Consider the following 17,777-nt stretch of genomic DNA (forward strand, 5'->3'; position numbering starts at 1 on the left):
TATTTAAATTTCTTTGTGTATTTCTTTGTGTTATCAGAGCTCAGATATATCTGGTCATCCGGAAAAGCTCTCTACCGGAATCAGGTAGCCCATCTACTACTAGCAAATATACTCATACACCCTATTACTAATGCCAGTGTATATAAAAAAAATATTTTTTTTACTTTGGATGTATTTAGTACTAATGTGTTTTATTTGCAACTGATTACATATTAATGGTGAGACTTAGAGGTGCGTAAAGCAAGTGTTCCGGTGTTTTCCAAACCATGTGACAAAAAATGCTTTTAATTTGGTGGATGCACATTTGTCGTGGCACACAGCACTAAGCAGACAAATGTTGGAAAAGTGTGACAGTGGGAAACTGCTTCTTGCAGCTCTTTCTGGCCGTGGGAATGTGGAGCAGCAGGCTCAATCTTCACTTTATTACCTGTTAAAACTGATACTTCATTTGCAAAGTGTGCTTGGAGGAAAGGTGACTCTTGGATTCCCACGCACAGCACACGTTAGACCTTGTCACAAGATCCCCAAATAGGTTCTCATTTTTGTGATCATTTAACCAAACTTAACCATTTAAACAGTCCCGCGTAAAAATATGGAATTTAGCGTCACGGTTTCTTTTGAAGATCCCTTTGCAGACCTTTCATAACAATTCAGAAATCCAGACTGAAAAGTTGTATTAACATTAAATCCCTTTTAGATCATCTAACAACAGATAAAAGCTGATGTTGATTGAGTTTGGCTGGATATGTGAAGGATATTCACACTTTTATCGCCATCGTTTACCGTGGGATACCTCACCAAACTCTTTCTCATGGGAATCGAACTGTAGAATAGTTTCTCACTTTATTACGTGTTAGAAGTGATACATCCTAAAGAAGAGTCTTTGGGAGAGGAGGCTGAAAACAAGAAAATTACATATTTACATTAAACACACAAACAGGCTACTGTTACCTTTTGATATCAGTCCCCTTTTTCACACGTTTTCAAGGATGCGCCTAAAAAAAATTACGCACTCCCTCAAATTCAGAATACACTTTCCTGACTCTTAGTCGGCGAAACATGTGTGCACAAAGTTGTTGTTATACAGTCATGATTAAAAGACAAATATCTACAGACATGAATATAGAAATGTTAATGAAAAAAATATAGGAACAACATGAGACTTTTCCTTGCTGCAGATTTTTGCTCACTGCTAAAAACTTCGACACTTGAAAGATGCCTCGGCTTTGTCTCCATAACCATTTTACCCCAGAGCCTGTTTTATAAGGACACATCTCATTTCTCTGTACACGATAATGGCCTAAAAGGTCGGAGTGATTTACCTGAGCTTCACGCTGTGTGGGCGGCTCTTTTGTCACATATGCAAGTAAAGTCTCAGAGGGGCTGATTACACATTTCAAAGGCTCGTGCCTCTCCCACTTGTATGGGCAGCTGCACGCGCCAGAGGATTAGGGAAAACTCCAAGCGACGCGCCATTCAGTCTGCATGTATCTCCTAAATTACTACAAATGTATTAAAAGCAAAACGTTTAAAGGAAATTAGATGCCTTAATCAGTAATTAAATATATGCATACATGTTTATATTTGTTACATCTTCAGCGACAAGTTGTGGAGGGATGAACTTAAAAGTCACATTTATTGATGTATTCCTACCTGTAGTAGGTTTTAGTGAGCTTCTGAAAAACTTTATCAATTAATTCTAATCACGGCGTATTTGTCATTACTAATAATCTATCTTACTTCCGTGAATAATAATAAAGATCTACTGAATAGTCATTGTATTTTGGCACGTGTCTGTTGCCTCATGTTGCCACACTCTGAATATCAAAGTCACCCTGAGGTGATTCACAAACCTCACACTACCTTTATCGGTGGTCAGGAATAATTATTTGCATGATACTGTGCGACAAAAGGTCTATTTTCAAAGTGACAGTGAGTCGGTGATAAACGGGCTGGCATTTATGTGTTGCTGTTTCAGTGACTAAATGTTTGTATCTGTAGATTTAAGGGAACAGGAATTAAAACTGACGAATCAACTTTGACTACATGAAGACCGTGATGTTTTTTTTAGTTGTTCCCTGGCATTTAACTGCATTAATTTAAAGATCTGTTCATATCTTGGAAGAATTATTTCTGTCTGTATCTTATTTGCATGAATGTCGGTGGGAATTCTAAGGAGCTTGGAAAGAAAAGCGTCTGGACTGTAAAAAGTGGAAAATACGCGTGCGAACGTGGGAAGTGTCGCCTCTCACTTTCAGAGTTGTGTCAATTTTAACAGGTAGCTGTAAATGCAGCGCTAATTCCTCCTTTCCCACGAGAAATATCTCGATCATTTCGATGCTGCTTTCTCTGTACAAATTAAAGAATTTTCTGAATTAAGTATATTGGCTCGGCGAAAAATCTGAAAATCTTTCTCCTCCTATAAGTGATTGTTTTTTATTCAACTTAAAATAGTTCTGAAATGAAAACTGGTCATAGGATCACACCGTCGCTCCTAAAAAGCAAGCTTTCCTTGATTAAGGCACGTGTCAGCTTTGCATGCGCAAATAGCCCCCCCTCCCAAAGCAAAATGAGCTACCAGCTTTTTCAAATGAAGCACAAGAGCAGGAAAAAACAGAACAGCATCTGGAGTAAAATTATGTTTATTTTAAGTTAAATTTTCAAACGTTTTGACGCAAGACTTTTTTTTTACTTTACGCGCGCGACTGCGCATAAGATTCATTTTCTTGTTTTATACTCTTGACATCAGATCGAGATTAGACAAGTTCAAAAATAAAAACAAATCTAGGATTTTTTCATTTGCAGTGTTACCAAACGGTGAGACCAAGGGACCTGGAGGAGGGGTAGGGAAGTAGGAGGAGTCTGAGAGACTGTCAGGACCACAGTAAAAATAAGTGGCAGGAAACTAGAGCCTCATTTCCAGATCAGTAACAGACTGCGAAGGAAGCTGTTACCAGTAGACCAGAGCAGAACATGGGACCATCGGTTGGTAGGAAGCTGTTACATGAGGCGGAGGAAGCAACAAATAATAGAAAGGTAAAGGAAGTCCAGATACCTGTCAAGTGACGTGATTTCATTTCATATAGTGATTCTCTGTTATTACCACAATAACAATCAGATTCATTGAAGATTAAAGCATCAGCTTTGTCAAAATTTCAGTAATTTGGAGATATGAAAAAGTTTGTATAATTTAGTGAGCTGAATTCCCTCTAATCATTTAGTCATTTCCATTTGCTCCTTTTTTTTGCTTTTCTTTGGTAGTTTTTCTTTTTACGCGGTATATAATTAAACAAAATCAGGAAACCACGTTTAGACTTTGGTTTTCTTTTCTTTTTTTTCTTTTTTTTTTTGCGATAGTTAATAAAATCTCAGGTGGAGAAACGTCGGAGGGACAGAATGAACCGCAGTTTGGAGTGTCTGAGGACCATGTTGCTGCAGGAGCCACAAGAAGTAAGAGAAGTTTTTTAGTTCTCTATGAATTTTATAGAAATAAATCGATGTGGTTCATACTTGTGGTTTTTATTAATTTATTATTATGAAACATGAAGGTTAACTTGCTGCTCTCATGCAGGGGTCCACTCAGCACCGAGTGGAGAAAGCTGAGATACTGGAGCACACAGTCCTCTTCCTCCAGAACAATGCCAAAGGAGACAAGACTACAGGTGGACGTGGGGACCAGAAACGCTCCTTCCAGGACGGTTTCTCCACTTGCCTGCAGACAGCTGCGGGGTTTCTGGGCCCCGAGGGGAAAGGGTCGGAGCTCGGATCGGCGCTGGATGCAGCTTTTGCAGCTCGTTTGGCCCGTTCACACTCACAGCCCGAAGGTCTCCAAAGCAGAAACTTTTTGCCGCACGCAAAGTTTATTCTGCGGGTGCTGAGGCAGAAGTCCAAGCTCAGACTCCCGGCACGTGCCTCAGGGGAGAAACGTTTGATCCGACCTTACCCACTCCCACTCCAACAAAGGTTTCCCAGAGTCCCCAAACAGCCTCAGAAACAAAGAGAGTCCGAGATCAGAGCGGAGAGAGGAGCGACCAAACGGAGCTCAGCCCAGAGCTCCCCGTCCAGCCACACTTTGTGGAGACCTTGGCCCTGATCACCAGGCAGGGACTTCAGAACAATCAATGACTATAAACTATTTAGCAAAAACACACAACTTCTTTTTAAAAACTGTAGTCTTATGAAGACGCATAACTTCAGGTCCTGTAAATATTGTAAATACCCGAGTATGACTTGATCTGTATGTGTAATAGGGTTGATTCACTGTTTTAAATTCTTTTCAATGAGCTCAGTCAGCCACGTAAGTGGCTCAGGGGAACGGGGACTCTCTCAGGCTGCGACACAGGTGAGCTGGATCAGCCGAGCGGTCCAGCTGGGATTGCTGCGCTGAAGAGCGAGTGAAGAGGTGAGTTTCACGAAGCCGAGGAGATTTTGTCCTCTTTGATGCGCTACTAAAAGCTGCTACTATGTGCCGTCATGATTAAAGAGCATGCTGCGGTAGTGGATAATGACTGAGTGTCCATCCATCACATTTCCAGGTGTGGAAGCTCAGGGTTTGAGGCTGGGAGACCCACGCAGACCTTCATATTCACCTCTCTGGTGGAACGAGCTACATCTGTGTCTCTGTGTACAACATCACTTCTATTCAATCTGAAGATATTTCTGGTCGGTTTTTGCACAATAATTTATTCTGGATTTCTCCCTATGGCGAGCTGTACTCTTCAAAGTTAAAACAACCAAATAAATCTTTAAAAACATGTCACATGATTGTTTCAAGATTAAAGGAAACCCGGAGGCCTTTTACTCTTTCAGCTCTTTTTAGTCCGAGGCAGAGGTGTGAAGCTCGACCTCCTGCAGAGTTACATCCTCCAGGTGTGAAGACTGGTCATGAAATGAAAGAGCTCAGCAGCAGCTCTCACTTCAAAGACATCATAGCCATTGTCGCACTTTATTTACTGGCACTGAAAGACTTTTGGATTAAGATTAGTTAATATAGTTCAGATAATTTAAGACAACTCAATAATAATAATAATAATAATATGAATAATAATATTAATAACTACATCCACTTTTTTCTGCATCATCCAGTTTCATTTCTCACAGTTGCCTTTAAACATATTTAGAATAGCAGAATCCATTAAAGTCAAGCTCATTTCACATAATTAACACACAGCTCACGTCTGCGTTTGTTTCCTTTGTATTCAGCGTCTATCCTGTCACCAGCATCGCCCCCAGCTGCTCAGAGGTCATTTGTTTTCCACGCGTGTGTGGTGTCAGGTCCCAGGGAGCAAAACGTGTCTTAACCCCGTAAGAATCAGCGGCATTTTTTCCCCCTGTCGTCACCGTTAGTTTCAAACTATATTGTAGGCTTTATGTGACACCAGCAGTGATAAAGTGACACCGTCTCAATGCTGGTCATCATGCCCTTTTGCTGCTAAAGTATTTATACCTACATTCTATATTCATACTCCATACTTGTACTCAGGTTGGTACTCTATTGTATTATTTTATTACTTGTTTTTCTGTTTTGAAAGAAAAAAAAAACCCCAAAAACTTTATTTAATACTTTTTAAATTCTGTTTTTTTAAATTCTGTTTCTTCGTTCCACCTCATGTAAACATGTGATGCGAATGACAAATAAAGCTCCTTGAATCCTTATAGTTCTCATACACATTTTATATGAAGTGCAATTTATGGACCCTGAATGCCTCATCACTTCCGGCCCTGCAGCTCGTTATAGGCAACTTCCCCCGACAAAACCTTTTCTCCATTAATTTCATTCTTCTGAAGAAAATAACTGTAGTAACTTCTTGACAGAGTTTTACTGCTTTATGGCTCAGTCAGCACCATTATACTTGTATATTATATATAATGTACATGTGTATATATAACACCAACCCCTGTTATACTGTGGTTCTGTTATTTGACTCATGTGCATCTGATAAGGATTCTTCCTGAATGTCTGTGAAGACATTCCCCCACTACCTGCATCCAAACAAGTGACAATAAATAAAGAATGGATGGATGGACCACATTCTGTGCAATCAAAAGGCAAAACATTTTATTAGATAAACAGTGAGTTTTTAAAAGAAGCTTTGGATCATGATGTCTGATGGCATATATACCAGGTCTTGGTTTTTACATTTCTTGAAAAAAAATCTTTGGTCACTTCCACAGACTGCTAAGTGTAAGTCTACGCAAGAGATCGAACAGGCCTGACTGGTCTGTGTTCTCCAGTTTGTCATCTGGGATGCGAGAAAGTTCAGTAACGATGTTTCCGTGCCTCAGAAACAACTTAAATTCATTGAGCTTCTCCCTCCTAAAGCCTCTCTCCATCTGATGCTGCCGTTGGTCCCTGATGAAGTCAAGTCAAACAAACAAAGGGGTATGACTTGACCATAACTTAACTGGTGGATAACTGATGACAAGCTACACATCCAGTTCAATCACAAGTTTATTAACACAATTTTAAAACTATAAATCATCCACTTGCATCCTATCAAATTAAGATTTGCAGCATGAAGTCAGAGTAAACTGATGTTACTTACTTTCTGCATCACTGCAGGCAGCTTATTCACAGTGTTTGTCTAGGAGGAAGAAAATGATAAATTACAGGATGCTTTTATAAGTATTTTATAAATATTTAGAATACAAAAGGATCACATCCGACGTTTCTTTTTTAGATTTGGGAAGTATTTTCCTAATTCATCTCTATGGGTTTGAAGTTGAGATTTGCCAGGCTGAAACATTTTAAAGGACTGGATTAGAGCAGAACAGTTTCAGATCATTTGACTGCACAGGGCCTGCAACGCTGTGTTTGAATGCAAACAAATGTTTGAGCAGGCTGCTGGGAAGATTCATACTAGTCCAATACTACAATCACTTTCAAAGTGCCAAGCATGAAAGCTGCTTTTCAAATTAATAATTAAAATAGTAAAAATCACTGCTGCAGGTTGTAATAATTAAACTTGCAGGTTTTCTGTTATCTTTACAGTCTGTGTTAAATCATTTATGCATCATAAATTAAGAATAAAACCTAATGAAAAAATATTTTGATGTGGTTCTGTTGGCTTCATCAGGTGATGGCCTCCAGCTCGCACTGGAACGGTTCGCAGCCGAGTGTGAAGCAGCGGGAATGAGGATCAGCACCTCCAAATCTGAGGCCATGGTTCTCAGCCGGAAAAGGGTGGAGTGCCCACTCCGGGTTGGGGATGAGTTCCTGCCCCAAGTGGAGGAGTTCAAGTATCTCGGGGTCTTGTTCGCGAGTGATGGGAGCCGGAGATCGACAGACGGATTGGTGCTGCGGCCGCTGCACCGGTCCGTCGTGGTGAAGAGGGAGCTGAGCGTAAAAGCGAAGCTCTCAATTTACTAGTCGATCTACGTCCCTACCCTCACCTATTGCCACGAGCTGTGGGTAGTGACTGAAAGAACGAGATCGCGGATACGAGCGGCGGAAATGAGCTTCGCCCAAAGGGTGGCTGGCCTCTCCCTTAGCGATAGGGTGAGAAATTCAGTCATCCGGGAGGGGTTCAAAGTAGAGCCGCTGCTCCTCCACATCGAAATCAGCCAGCTGAGGTGGTTCGGGCATCTGACAAGGATGCCTCCTGGGTGAGGTGTTCCGGGCGTGTCCCACCGGGAGGAGGCCCCGGGGCAGACCCAGGACACGCTGGAGAGATTATATCTCATGGCTGGCCTGGGAACGTCTTGGTGTTCCCCCAGATAAGCTGGAGGAGGTGGCTGGGGAGAGGGAGGTCTGGGGCTCTCTGCTTAGGCTGCATTAGGCACCTGCGACCCGGCCCCGGATAAAGGGAGGGAGGGATGGATGGAAATATTTGTCTCAAGGTTGTCTGCACAAATATTTTTTACAACAAATATTCACATCGCATGCTGATACTGCATGTCAATATATGAATCAGACTCTGTATCAACAGATATTCACTATCAAAGGACTCGAATCCAGATTAGAGCCACAAAAACTTTATCCGAATATTTCCTGGCTTTAAGTGTTGTGACGGTTAACAATTATTGTTTCACCGAGTACACAGTAAGTGTGGATGAAGCAGAACGAGTATTACTGGGTATAAAGAGTGGAAAGTTTTGTTTAATCATTACCCTCTGTAACCTTTGATGCCCCAAACCAGTGTTTTTTTGGCTCAACTGAGTTCACCTGCCCCCCGTCATGGTTCTTGAATCTGTGTTCTTCCTCAGTCTCTGTTAAGTCATCATCTCATCTCATTCAAAGTCCTTCACCTTCCCCCTGTTTGTTTTTTTCTTCTAGGATATTGGTATTAGTTTATTTTCCCCAGTTTCCATTCTTGATTAAAAGTTCAGTTCAGTTTTAAACTTGTCTTACAGTCTTAGTTGTGTTTGCAGTGAGGTCCTGAGTAATTTTAGTGCAGAAATGTGAAAATCATTTACTGAGAAGAGAGCAGAGTTAATATTTGTGAACTTACCAACAGTAGTGACACCGGTTACTCCCCTCGAGGATCTTGGACCTGTACAGAAAATATTAAAATGACTTCACACTTGTTATAAGTCACTGGCACTAAATCTAACCGTTTTGTTCTCAAAATGTCTGAAATGTAATCTTTTTTCAAATTTGTCCTCAACTTTCTCCCCCTTATGCACTCACAACATTTCTACCTTTGAATCACTTATTGCCTGAAAGTCTACATTTATCACTTCAGATGGGTCTCTAACATGAACCGTTTATAAGTGAAACTGCACAACATGCATTCTTCTAGATGCAAAAGATTAATAACAAGAACACAACACTGAATACTTTTCTACTTGATAGATTAGCAAAAGCTGTTTGGATCTCACCTTCCCCATAACCAGACTTTGGATGATCGTCTGAAATAAAATACAAAGCAAATAAAAATCTAAACAGTAAATGTTATTTTACAGTCACCATAAAGATTTTATACAAAAAGCTACGTGCTATCTGAAGTGTTATATTTAATAGTTAAACGTGATATATTCCAATCTCTTTGAAATAATAATCGACAAGTGAGCAAAAGTTTAATGGCTCCAGCCAAATAAAAAGGACCCTGAAAGCTTTGATGAGTGGGTTGGGATGAATTTATAAAAAAACAAAACAAAAAACAACAACTTATCAAAGCTATGATCTCCATCTTTAAGTAAAAATATATTAAAAACATATTCTTTGAGAATATCATGTTTTCTGACAATAATATATTAAAAATAACAGTATCTAACCCTTTGAGTGTGCATTAGGATATACAAATTTGATTTGTTTCATTTCAATTACTGACCTTTTTGGAGTTTACAGGTCCAGACAGGTTCATACACCGGTTCATATTTTTTGGACAAAGCATACTGAAGTTTTAGACTGAAGCATCCTTTGGGATTTTCAATGTACACTTCATAGAAGTTGGAGTCCTGGCCATTATATCTGAGGGTTATTTTCTAGTTAAAAATATAACAGAGAAGGGAGAGGAGTTAGTCCAGTTCCATCAGAAGCAAAATAATAAAAATAAAAGACTGCAAAGAGTCAACTGAATATGCAGCTGCTCTGTGACTTAACCTGGAAATCTACCAGCAAGTCTGATGACAAAGCTTCTGGTGAAAGTCACCAATTTTTCAGTGCTTCTGGTCCACACAGTGGATTCTCAGGCCAGTATTTCAATTATGTCCACACGTTCTTTTATTGAGGAACAGAGACGTTTAACAAGGTAAATAAAAAGCTAAACCATCTTTGGGTGACAGCCGATGGTTTCCAGATTGCATTCCAGCAAATGTAAAACCTGCTCTAAGTAACCGATTGAAAGAACTATTAGTGGACTACAAATGGAAACCAGAAATCTTCCTGACTCTTGCTCACAGGACAGTGTATTCAAATGCATTTATCTATTCATAGAGTAGTGAAGAAATGTGACAATATCTTACTGCAGATTCCTCCGTGATTCCCACCCATACTGGTCACACTATTTACAACCCCTCGTAAAAATGCTCTGATCCTAAAGCACCACAGTTGCTGACAGAGTGTAAAAAGCGTACCTTTGGTTGAATTTCTGCCGAGTCGGTGTCGGCTGTGAGGGAGAAACCATGATGCATTTTGAGGTACTCATCTGGGCGTGGCTTGGTAATTTTTTCATATCCATAACACAATTCTTGCTTGTCCACTTTCTGTGAGGAAAAAAAAAAAATATTCAACTCAGTATTATCCAATCACAACACCAGGTGCCTCAAGGTGCTTTCTGTTGTGAGGTAAAGACCCTACAAATATATGTCAAGTCCAAAAGTCCTTCAGGATTACCTCAGCATTTCCATCTGTTGTCTTTAAATACAGTTTAAAAACAACGTATTGAGTTTACTCTAAATGAGTGTAAATACATTTGAAGAAAAAGTGCTGTCGCCGAGAATAAAGAATTAAAATAATATTTATAACACTCTACTTTTGTATCCTGTTTGTTTCCAGAACTCTAGGATTATATTTCATATATAATTTATATTCAGCTTTTCATTAACAATTTTATAATGTTATTATCTGCTGTGGCTATAAATCAGTGAGATTATATTTTACTTAAGTCGGTAAAATGTAACATTATCTGACAGACAGATCTCATGACTCGTACATGAAGATTAACCGTTTTCTGTTGTCACTGCAACTGCATTCACATACATCATTAATCCATGGGTTACCAAAACAAGTAGCCAGCTTATAAAAACAAAACTGAAATATTTTTCACAAATGTATACATTACATCTTAAAGTAAAATGACTTCCTTCCCATAATATTCACTTTTATCCCTTAATTCTTTTTTTAATTATCTTAAAATAACTTTTCTTATGAAATACTACTCTCCAAATTTGAACATCTATCTTCTAATGAAACAGACCATATAAGTAAGATTGCCACCTTTCAAAGTTTGTGAAGTCCCTGAAACACAATCGCAATTTCCCTAGAGTAGACCAGAGGAGTCTTCCCTTTCTAGTAATTAGAAAGAATGCATATTCCGCATTGGCTCCACTTTTCAGCCCTGCAAGTTAAAGCCATCATTCAACTACAGCATATGTCTAATACTCTATTGGGGTCAGTCTGAGTCTGTGTTATTTTTTCTGTGACAAATACAGATTCAGTTACCCGTTGTAGAGCAGGATCATTTGGAATCACAAAGACGTGGAGTTTGAGGAATGGGGTGTTGGGTTTGTAATATAGCAACACGTTACAGCTGATTTTAACAGGGGGGCCCATCTTCATCACGACTGCTTTCGGAAAGTAAGTTAACTCGTTTAACTTGACGTGTGATGCTGTGACCTCACGCACTTCTTCTACAAAATCTCCGCAGTCATCTAGATGCAGGACTGCAAACTTGTCGGGGATGTCATCTGCACAAAAATACACAGAAAACACAAAGAGAAAGAAGAAAGTTTGGATCAGAAATCCAAATTTTTTTTAATATATTAGTAACTTCTTCATGTCCTCTTACCTATACAAACCCAGTGTGGCAGGTGCATTTCACTTAACTGCCCAGCAGTGACTGCAACATCAATTACAGGACCTGCAGGCATGTACTGTCTGCTTTCCACTCTCTCCATGTGTCCTCCCCAAGAGCAGAAGTGGTACTGAAAGCTGATCTTTTCCTTACAAACCCAGCGCAAGCCAGAGACACTGCATTCAAAGTCTCCCGCTTCAGACTGAAGGCTAAAGTGAAAAAATAAAAAGGAACACAGCGTCATTTTTAACACTTCATTTTATGTCAAATGCAGAATTAACATTTTGCAAAACTGGGTCTTCTTCTGGCAAAAAAATCTGAATCACTGTTGATTTCCCGTAATTCACCTGTAAGTTGGAGCCTTGTCTGCATCTGTAGTGTTCACCCCAGGCTCAAGTTTAGTCCAGTTGCTGGAATGCTGCTGCAGAAGACAATCAATTAAATAAGTGCAGATTTTACATTGTGTAACACCACATATATGAACAAATACATATGTAAAAAATTAATGAAAGAAACGTGAGTGAATGTATGAAAGTACCATCATAGTTGCACAACCCTCGATCTCAGAGCTTCTGGAAGCTTCTTGTCTTGAAACACAGAGAATTTAAGTGGACAAACTACAAAGTACAGTGCAAATGAAGCAATTTAGGTCAGGATGCTTCGTGAGAGTTAATAAAACACACTCAAACATCAGTCTCTATTTTATTGCTTAGCTGTCCTCTCCTATCAAGTAAGCAAAGTGATAAAACTTAAATCTGGGTCTCCTGAAGTGTCATTTCCACACAGAGGAAACCTGTTTGCATCAAAAAATTCCATGATTTTTGCACACTGACTAATCAGCCTCTCATTTCTCTAATTTGCACCTCATCTTTTGCTATACTGAACAATGTCTCAATTGCTGAAATAGATCTGGAAAAGAGAGGAGCCTTTGACAGAGCACCATAATCACGAACGCAGAGGTCTAGCCTGAGTATTTAAAAGAAAAGTATAAAAGGGGAATAGGTGGAATATACAAACCGCTGCAGGAGGAAGAATCTACAGACAAAATGTTTGGATTCATACTTTGCTTCAGTTATTTAAGATGTTTAACTTCATGATCAAACTGTCTTACGTCCACTGTGTGAGATTAAAGGGGGGGAAGGGTAGAGTTTTTCACATGTTGTGAATTTAATTAAAGGTTATTCAAACTATTAAAAAGGCTATGGACGGAGTTACACTGTAATGAAATCACGATAAGCAATCATGAGGCGACAGCAGACACCCTGCATCCCCTACCGAACGATTTTAAAATTGTTTAGATTAATTTCAAACCACCTCATATTTCAGCAGCCTGCTACTAAATAACTTTTAAGAATATTAAAATGTTAAAACGCCTTTAAATTTTTCATTTTTAGAACAAAAACCTGCTGCAGAAAGACTGAATGATAGCTCGTATACAGACAAACTATGGCGTTGCATTCAGTTGACGCTAAACGCGGAAATAAAGCTCACTCGCTTTCTCTCCCGTTGTTTTACGACTTGCTTATTTAAATTCGAAGCTCTGAAACGGGGAAAAGGTTAGGAAACAGCAGCTGGCTCTTTCAATAACACGCTCAAACCAGTGAAGTCTAAAAGTTAGTTATAGCCTTTAAAATAGCGTCCCCACACGAACCGTTTCTCCAGCCTCTTCACTCCTAACATGAACGCTCACTTCACTGCGCTCAGTCACAATGCAGTTTGTGTAACAACGGTGCATTTGTCTTATATGCTAATACTTCAACTTACATGGAAAAAAGTTTATGTGTTTTTAACATTCACACCAACTACAAGACAAAAAATACCTTTTCCTGTATCCTACACAAGCCCCGCCTCCTGACCGAGTTCCACCAATAGAATCTCCGGGTTCTTTTCCTGGTTTGTGACAAGCTGTAGCAACATCCGGTTGTGAGAAGCGCAATTTCTTCACGAAGTATATACTTTAAAATTTTAAATGCCATATATCCGTCCAATGATTATCTTCACAAGAAATTCAATATAGATACGACCGCATGCACTTTCTGCAGTACTGATGTTGAAACTACAGAGCATATTTTTTAGTTCCAGATGTTTTTGGGATGATTTTCAGTACTGGTTAACCTCTAAAAAATTTTGACTGCCCTTCTCTAACCTTTCAAGTAATTAGATTTGGCCTACAAACAGAAAATAAAAAAAATAGACTTTGGGATTAACAACTTATTTATAGTTGCAAAATTTTTCATTCACAAATGTCGCTTCTTGAAAACGTGTTTTGCTGGCTTTAAAAATGAAGTCCTGCTGTGGAAGGCTTCATTGGATAAGTGTAACTTAGCTCACACCTTACTTGAATTTTTTGATGCAGCTTTTCAATTGATGTAGCTAGATTGTATGTGCTACTTTTGTTTTTTGTTTTTACTTTTATATGATAGGTCACCTTACTGTACGTGTATGCTGTTTTATGGTATCTCTGACCTATACTGTTCTTTAAATGTTCTTTGTTCGACGACTGCTTTGTTCTTAACTACTTATACCTGTATATAACTTTTTGTTGATATGTAAAATAAGCGCTGTAATTGTTATTTTGTTTGACAAAAAAAGTATATAATGGAGGAGACAGCGATTTTGATCAATCCTGCACCACACAAAAAATAATTTAACCCCACAGAAATTAAAGAGTACCTGCAGAATCACAAAGTAGGAAAAAATGTGTGCTTTCAGGCTTTTATTCTTAATAGAATCGGAGTTTTGTGTTCCTCACAGAAATAGTTCACTATTTCTCATTTAAAATATATGTTTTCATCAAATTTGGATTATTTGTATTCATTTATTTAGACTGTATTTATTTATTTATTTGCGACGAATTCTGTGTGAAGAAGCAATGTTTCACGGCGTATTAAATGTAATTTTAGTCAAATCTGCGTACTTTTCTGACGGTTGCGGAAGGATCTGCTTATATATCAAAGTTGAGCTTAAAGTCTTTAAAGATTTCGATATTTTTAAAGCAAATGTTACCGCGTTTTCCAAACACCGTCATAATAAATAAACGAAGTCTAGTAGACCTGCGTTTGTCCCTCTAAACACATGGCAGCGTGCAGACAAATGTTGCTTAAGTGGGAGTGTGTGCTTCAGCTCTTCTCTCTGGTCGCAGGGAGGCTCAATCTTCGCTTTATTACTTGTTAAACCTGATACCTCACTTAACAAATGTGCTCGGAGGGGAAGTGACTTTCTGGTTCCCACGCGAAACACACGTGAGAGGTTGTCACACGGGTCCAAAACAAGCTGTTATTTTGTTGTGATCATGTAACCAAACATGGCGACGTGAGGAGTCGCGCGTAAAACCATGGATTTTACGCATATCAAAGTTTCTTTTGAAAACCATTATACAAGACATCAAACATCGCATTTTAATAATTCAGACTAAAATGTGAAATAAAATGAAATCCCGTGTAGATTATCTAAAACAGAACAAAAGCTCAAGCTGCTTGTGGCTGGATGTGGAGCATATGCGCACTTTCACACTTTCATTGCTGATTTAGTGTGGGATCCCCTTACCGAACTCTTTTCCGTCAAAATGGAGCGGTGAAAACGGTATTTAACACTTTATGTATTTACACACTTTTATTCATTTACACACAAATAAACACAAACGTGTCTATAGACCAGGAACTTCTTATGAAAAGTCAACTGTTTACTCTTACTGTGAAAAATACTCAGAATAAAGTTTTTGCATAGGAAGATCAGCACAGACTGGCTTTTTTTTCCATTAGGGGTTTCTAAAACCTCCGTCAGAGATGGCCATGACAGAGATGGCTATCACATCGGTAGTTAACTTCTGGGTCAAGCTTTGTGCTCGCGCACATGAAAGGGGGCATTTAATCCGTCATGTGATTCTTTTTCTGCAGAAATAATCCTTATGAATGGCAGCTACCAGGACAGGCTGCAGAAAATCATAAATGTTGGGTTTTACCTCAAAGAACAGTAAAAAATGTGTTTTTACACCTCCGATTTATTACTTTATCGCTCAGTTTTGTCACAGATCTTTGTCAAATTTGTCTCACAGGAGCTGATGACGCCTCTCATCTGCACGTGTCTTTCAAACTTGTAACGGGAGCCGCACGCGCCAGAATATTAATAAAGGGTTTAATTAAATAAATCGAATAAAGGGTCTCCTTACTTTACAGGGATAAATATGAAAGAATTCGAGTATCAACGCGACAATTGGTTTACGGCCACAGAGGTGACGTCAAAGTTACTGTTCTAGGGTAGTCACGAGGTACGACGTAAACGTTAAGCAGTGGTAACATTCTAGCTACATTAGCAACAGCATTTAGTGGTTTGTTTGTGTTTGTTTTTTCAAATTAAAGCTGTTTGGATCTCGGGTACAAAACAGAAATGTGGGTGTCTTGTTAAAATTCCACTGAACATGTGTTGTCATATACATATGTAGCTTACATCAGCACCATGGACAGAGCAACAGAGTTCATCAGGACCTTTGACTGAGAGGTGAGGAAGACCGTGATGTGATCCATGCACACTTCTCACTTTCCAATCTTTCTAAAGCACTCGTACTTCCAAAGGGAATTCCAAATGAAGCCCAACTGTGAGAAGTAAAACAAATTTAATGGAAAATATGCATATGCATGTATTCAGCAGTGTGGAAAAGATGGGCAGTACTGACACACTTCAGTTTTCGTAATGCTGTTTTTAGCCTTTACAAGTAAATTACTCCTCTGTGGGAATACATTTATCTTTGCATGAAGATCTAAAACTGAATGGCAATCTTTCAAATTGCTGTGGAGAAATTTTGGCTCAATCTTCTTCGTTGAACTATTTTAAATCAGCAACATTTGAGGTTTTTTTTTTTCTTTTCTTAATAGCATGAACGGCCTGTTTTAGACAAGTAAACAAATCTCGATAAAACGTTGCATAAACATCACCTGGGGTACCAAGTACCAACATCTGGATTATTAAATTGTAAAGATCCTACAGTTACACAGAGAAAACAACTAGAATCAGATAAACTCCTATGAGCAAGTACTGGGCAAAAGGTGGAAGGAAAATTCCTCTTTAACAGAGAAAAACCTCAAACAGAACCAAATTCAGGGAGAGACAGACATCTTCTATGAGGGTGAGCGGAGTGAGAGAGGACAAAAGTGGGAAGTCTGTGGAAGAGAGAATTTAATAATAACTGATTAAAAGCAAAGCAGTATCAGAATCAGAATCAGAATACTTTATTGATCCCTGGGGGAAATTATTTTTTGTTACAGTGCTCCATTATAAACCAACATAAACCAACATTAAGACAAGACAGACAATACGCTAACTAAGAATAGTACAATATATACATATATATATATACATAAGTCACTCATAAATAAATAGCTGGAAAAGAAACATGTGTAGTTGTAGCAGTAACCAGTGTGTTAAGTGGATGTGTTGTACAGGGAGATGGCCACAGGCAGGAAAGATTTCCTGTGTCGTTCAGTGGTGCTTTGGTGATCTCAGTCTCTCACTGAACGCGCTCCTGTGACTGACCAGCATGTCATGGAGTGGGTGGGAGGTGTTATCCAACATTGTCTTTATCTTGGACAGCATCCGCCTCTCCGACACCACCTTGAGGGAGTCCAGCTCCATGCCCACAACATTGCTGGCCTTACGGATTAGTTTATTAAGTCTGTTGGCATCTGCTACCCTCAGCCTGCTCCCCCAGCATGCAACAGCATAGAGGATCGCACTGGCCACAACAGACTCATAGAAAATCCTGAGCATTTTCTGGCATATGTTGAAGGACCTCAGTCGCCTCAAAAAATAGAGACGACTCTGGCCCTTCCTGTAAAGTGCTGTGGTGTTTTTAGCCCAATCCAGTTTATTGTCAATGTGAACTCCAAGGTATTTGTATGTAAACACACATCCATGCAGAGGGGTTGTCTTTAACACAGAAAAGCCCATTAATAGATTACATTTTTCCATCGCATTTTTAAGTCAATATTATCATTTCAGAATAAACTTTGTCAAAACTAAATTCACAACTAAAGCAAGTGGAGGATTCTCACTCTTGGTCTCAGACATTCAGGGCTCCACTGCATGTCAGAAAAGATGTTATACCTTTTCCTTTCAGCACACTGATCTGACAAGTTCAGCTGATCTTTCATCAGAAAGAGTTTTTCTTCAATAAAAACCTCCAGGAAGCATCAGATCAGTATATAAAATCAGCTTAACATCATGGAAGCAATAAAGCAGAGGGAATGAGAATGAAAGGCACAGGACAAGAGAGGACATGCTTTATCTGTAAACTATTTTGGCCAACAAGGCAGCTTAACACAACAC

General features: G+C 39.1%; 2 protein-coding genes across 9 annotated transcripts; one reads left to right on the plus strand and one right to left on the minus strand.

Moving 5' to 3' along the window:
* The first annotated feature begins 1,770 nt into the window (after positions 1 to 1,770).
* Positions 1,771 to 4,966, plus strand: LOC120732890 (transcription factor HES-7-like). 2 transcript variants are annotated; one of them, XR_005695700.1, is made up of 4 exons: positions 1,771 to 3,036; positions 3,358 to 3,450; positions 3,572 to 4,402; positions 4,536 to 4,966. XR_005695700.1 is itself a non-coding variant. In XM_040030783.1 (3 exons), exons 1-3 carry the CDS (start codon positions 2,974 to 2,976, stop codon positions 4,091 to 4,093), a joined length of 678 nt encoding a protein of 225 aa, XP_039886717.1. In that variant the 5' UTR covers positions 1,771 to 2,973; the 3' UTR covers positions 4,094 to 4,467. The 2 variants fall into 2 exon arrangements, 1 of the variants encoding a protein (XP_039886717.1); XM_040030783.1 differs by lacking the exon at positions 4,536 to 4,966 and having other exon boundaries at positions 3,572 to 4,467.
* Positions 4,967 to 6,036: 1,070 nt separating this feature from the next.
* LOC120732889 (NACHT, LRR and PYD domains-containing protein 1 homolog) lies at positions 6,037 to 13,295 on the minus strand. Of its 7 annotated transcripts, none has more exons than XM_040030781.1 (11): positions 13,277 to 13,295; positions 11,995 to 12,073; positions 11,804 to 11,877; positions 11,451 to 11,665; positions 11,105 to 11,349; positions 10,018 to 10,146; positions 9,273 to 9,426; positions 8,821 to 8,850; positions 8,451 to 8,492; positions 6,546 to 6,584; positions 6,037 to 6,352 (listed from the first exon to the last, which is right to left on the minus strand). In XM_040030781.1, the coding sequence occupies exons 2-10, from the start codon at positions 11,998 to 12,000 to the stop codon at positions 6,568 to 6,570; spliced, it is 912 nt and encodes a 303-aa protein (XP_039886715.1). In that variant the 5' UTR covers positions 12,001 to 12,073; positions 13,277 to 13,295; the 3' UTR covers positions 6,037 to 6,352; positions 6,546 to 6,567. The 7 variants fall into 7 exon arrangements, with proteins under 7 accessions (XP_039886715.1, XP_039886712.1, XP_039886710.1 ...); XM_040030778.1 differs by having other exon boundaries at positions 11,804 to 11,874; positions 11,995 to 12,043; positions 13,221 to 13,281; XM_040030776.1 differs by having other exon boundaries at positions 11,995 to 12,043; positions 13,221 to 13,281.
* Between the last annotated feature and the right edge of the window lie 4,482 nt (positions 13,296 to 17,777).

Source organism: Simochromis diagramma, unplaced genomic scaffold (assembly GCF_900408965.1).
Source record: "Simochromis diagramma unplaced genomic scaffold, fSimDia1.1 OVJJ01000361.1, whole genome shotgun sequence".
NCBI classification, from domain to species: Eukaryota; Metazoa; Chordata; class Actinopteri; order Cichliformes; family Cichlidae; genus Simochromis; species Simochromis diagramma.

Coding starts and splice junctions, on each gene's coding strand:
- LOC120732889 (XM_040030776.1), bottom strand. CDS start 13,249: ATGTTAAAAACACATAAACTTTTTTCCAT. Junction 11,350..11,450: donor GCCACACTGGGTTTGTATAG/GTAAGAGGACAT, acceptor ATTTTTGTGCAG/ATGACATCCCCGACAAGTTT. Junction 10,147..11,104: donor ATGATCCTGCTCTACAACGG/GTAACTGAATCT, acceptor TTTTCCTCACAG/AAAGTGGACAAGCAAGAATT.
- LOC120732890 (XM_040030783.1), top strand. CDS start 2,974: ATGGGACCATCGGTTGGTAGGAAGCTGTTACATGAGGCGGAGGAAGCA. Junction 3,037..3,357: donor AAGCAACAAATAATAGAAAG/GTAAAGGAAGTC, acceptor TTTTTGCGATAG/TTAATAAAATCTCAGGTGGA. Junction 3,451..3,571: donor TGCTGCAGGAGCCACAAGAA/GTAAGAGAAGTT, acceptor GCTCTCATGCAG/GGGTCCACTCAGCACCGAGT.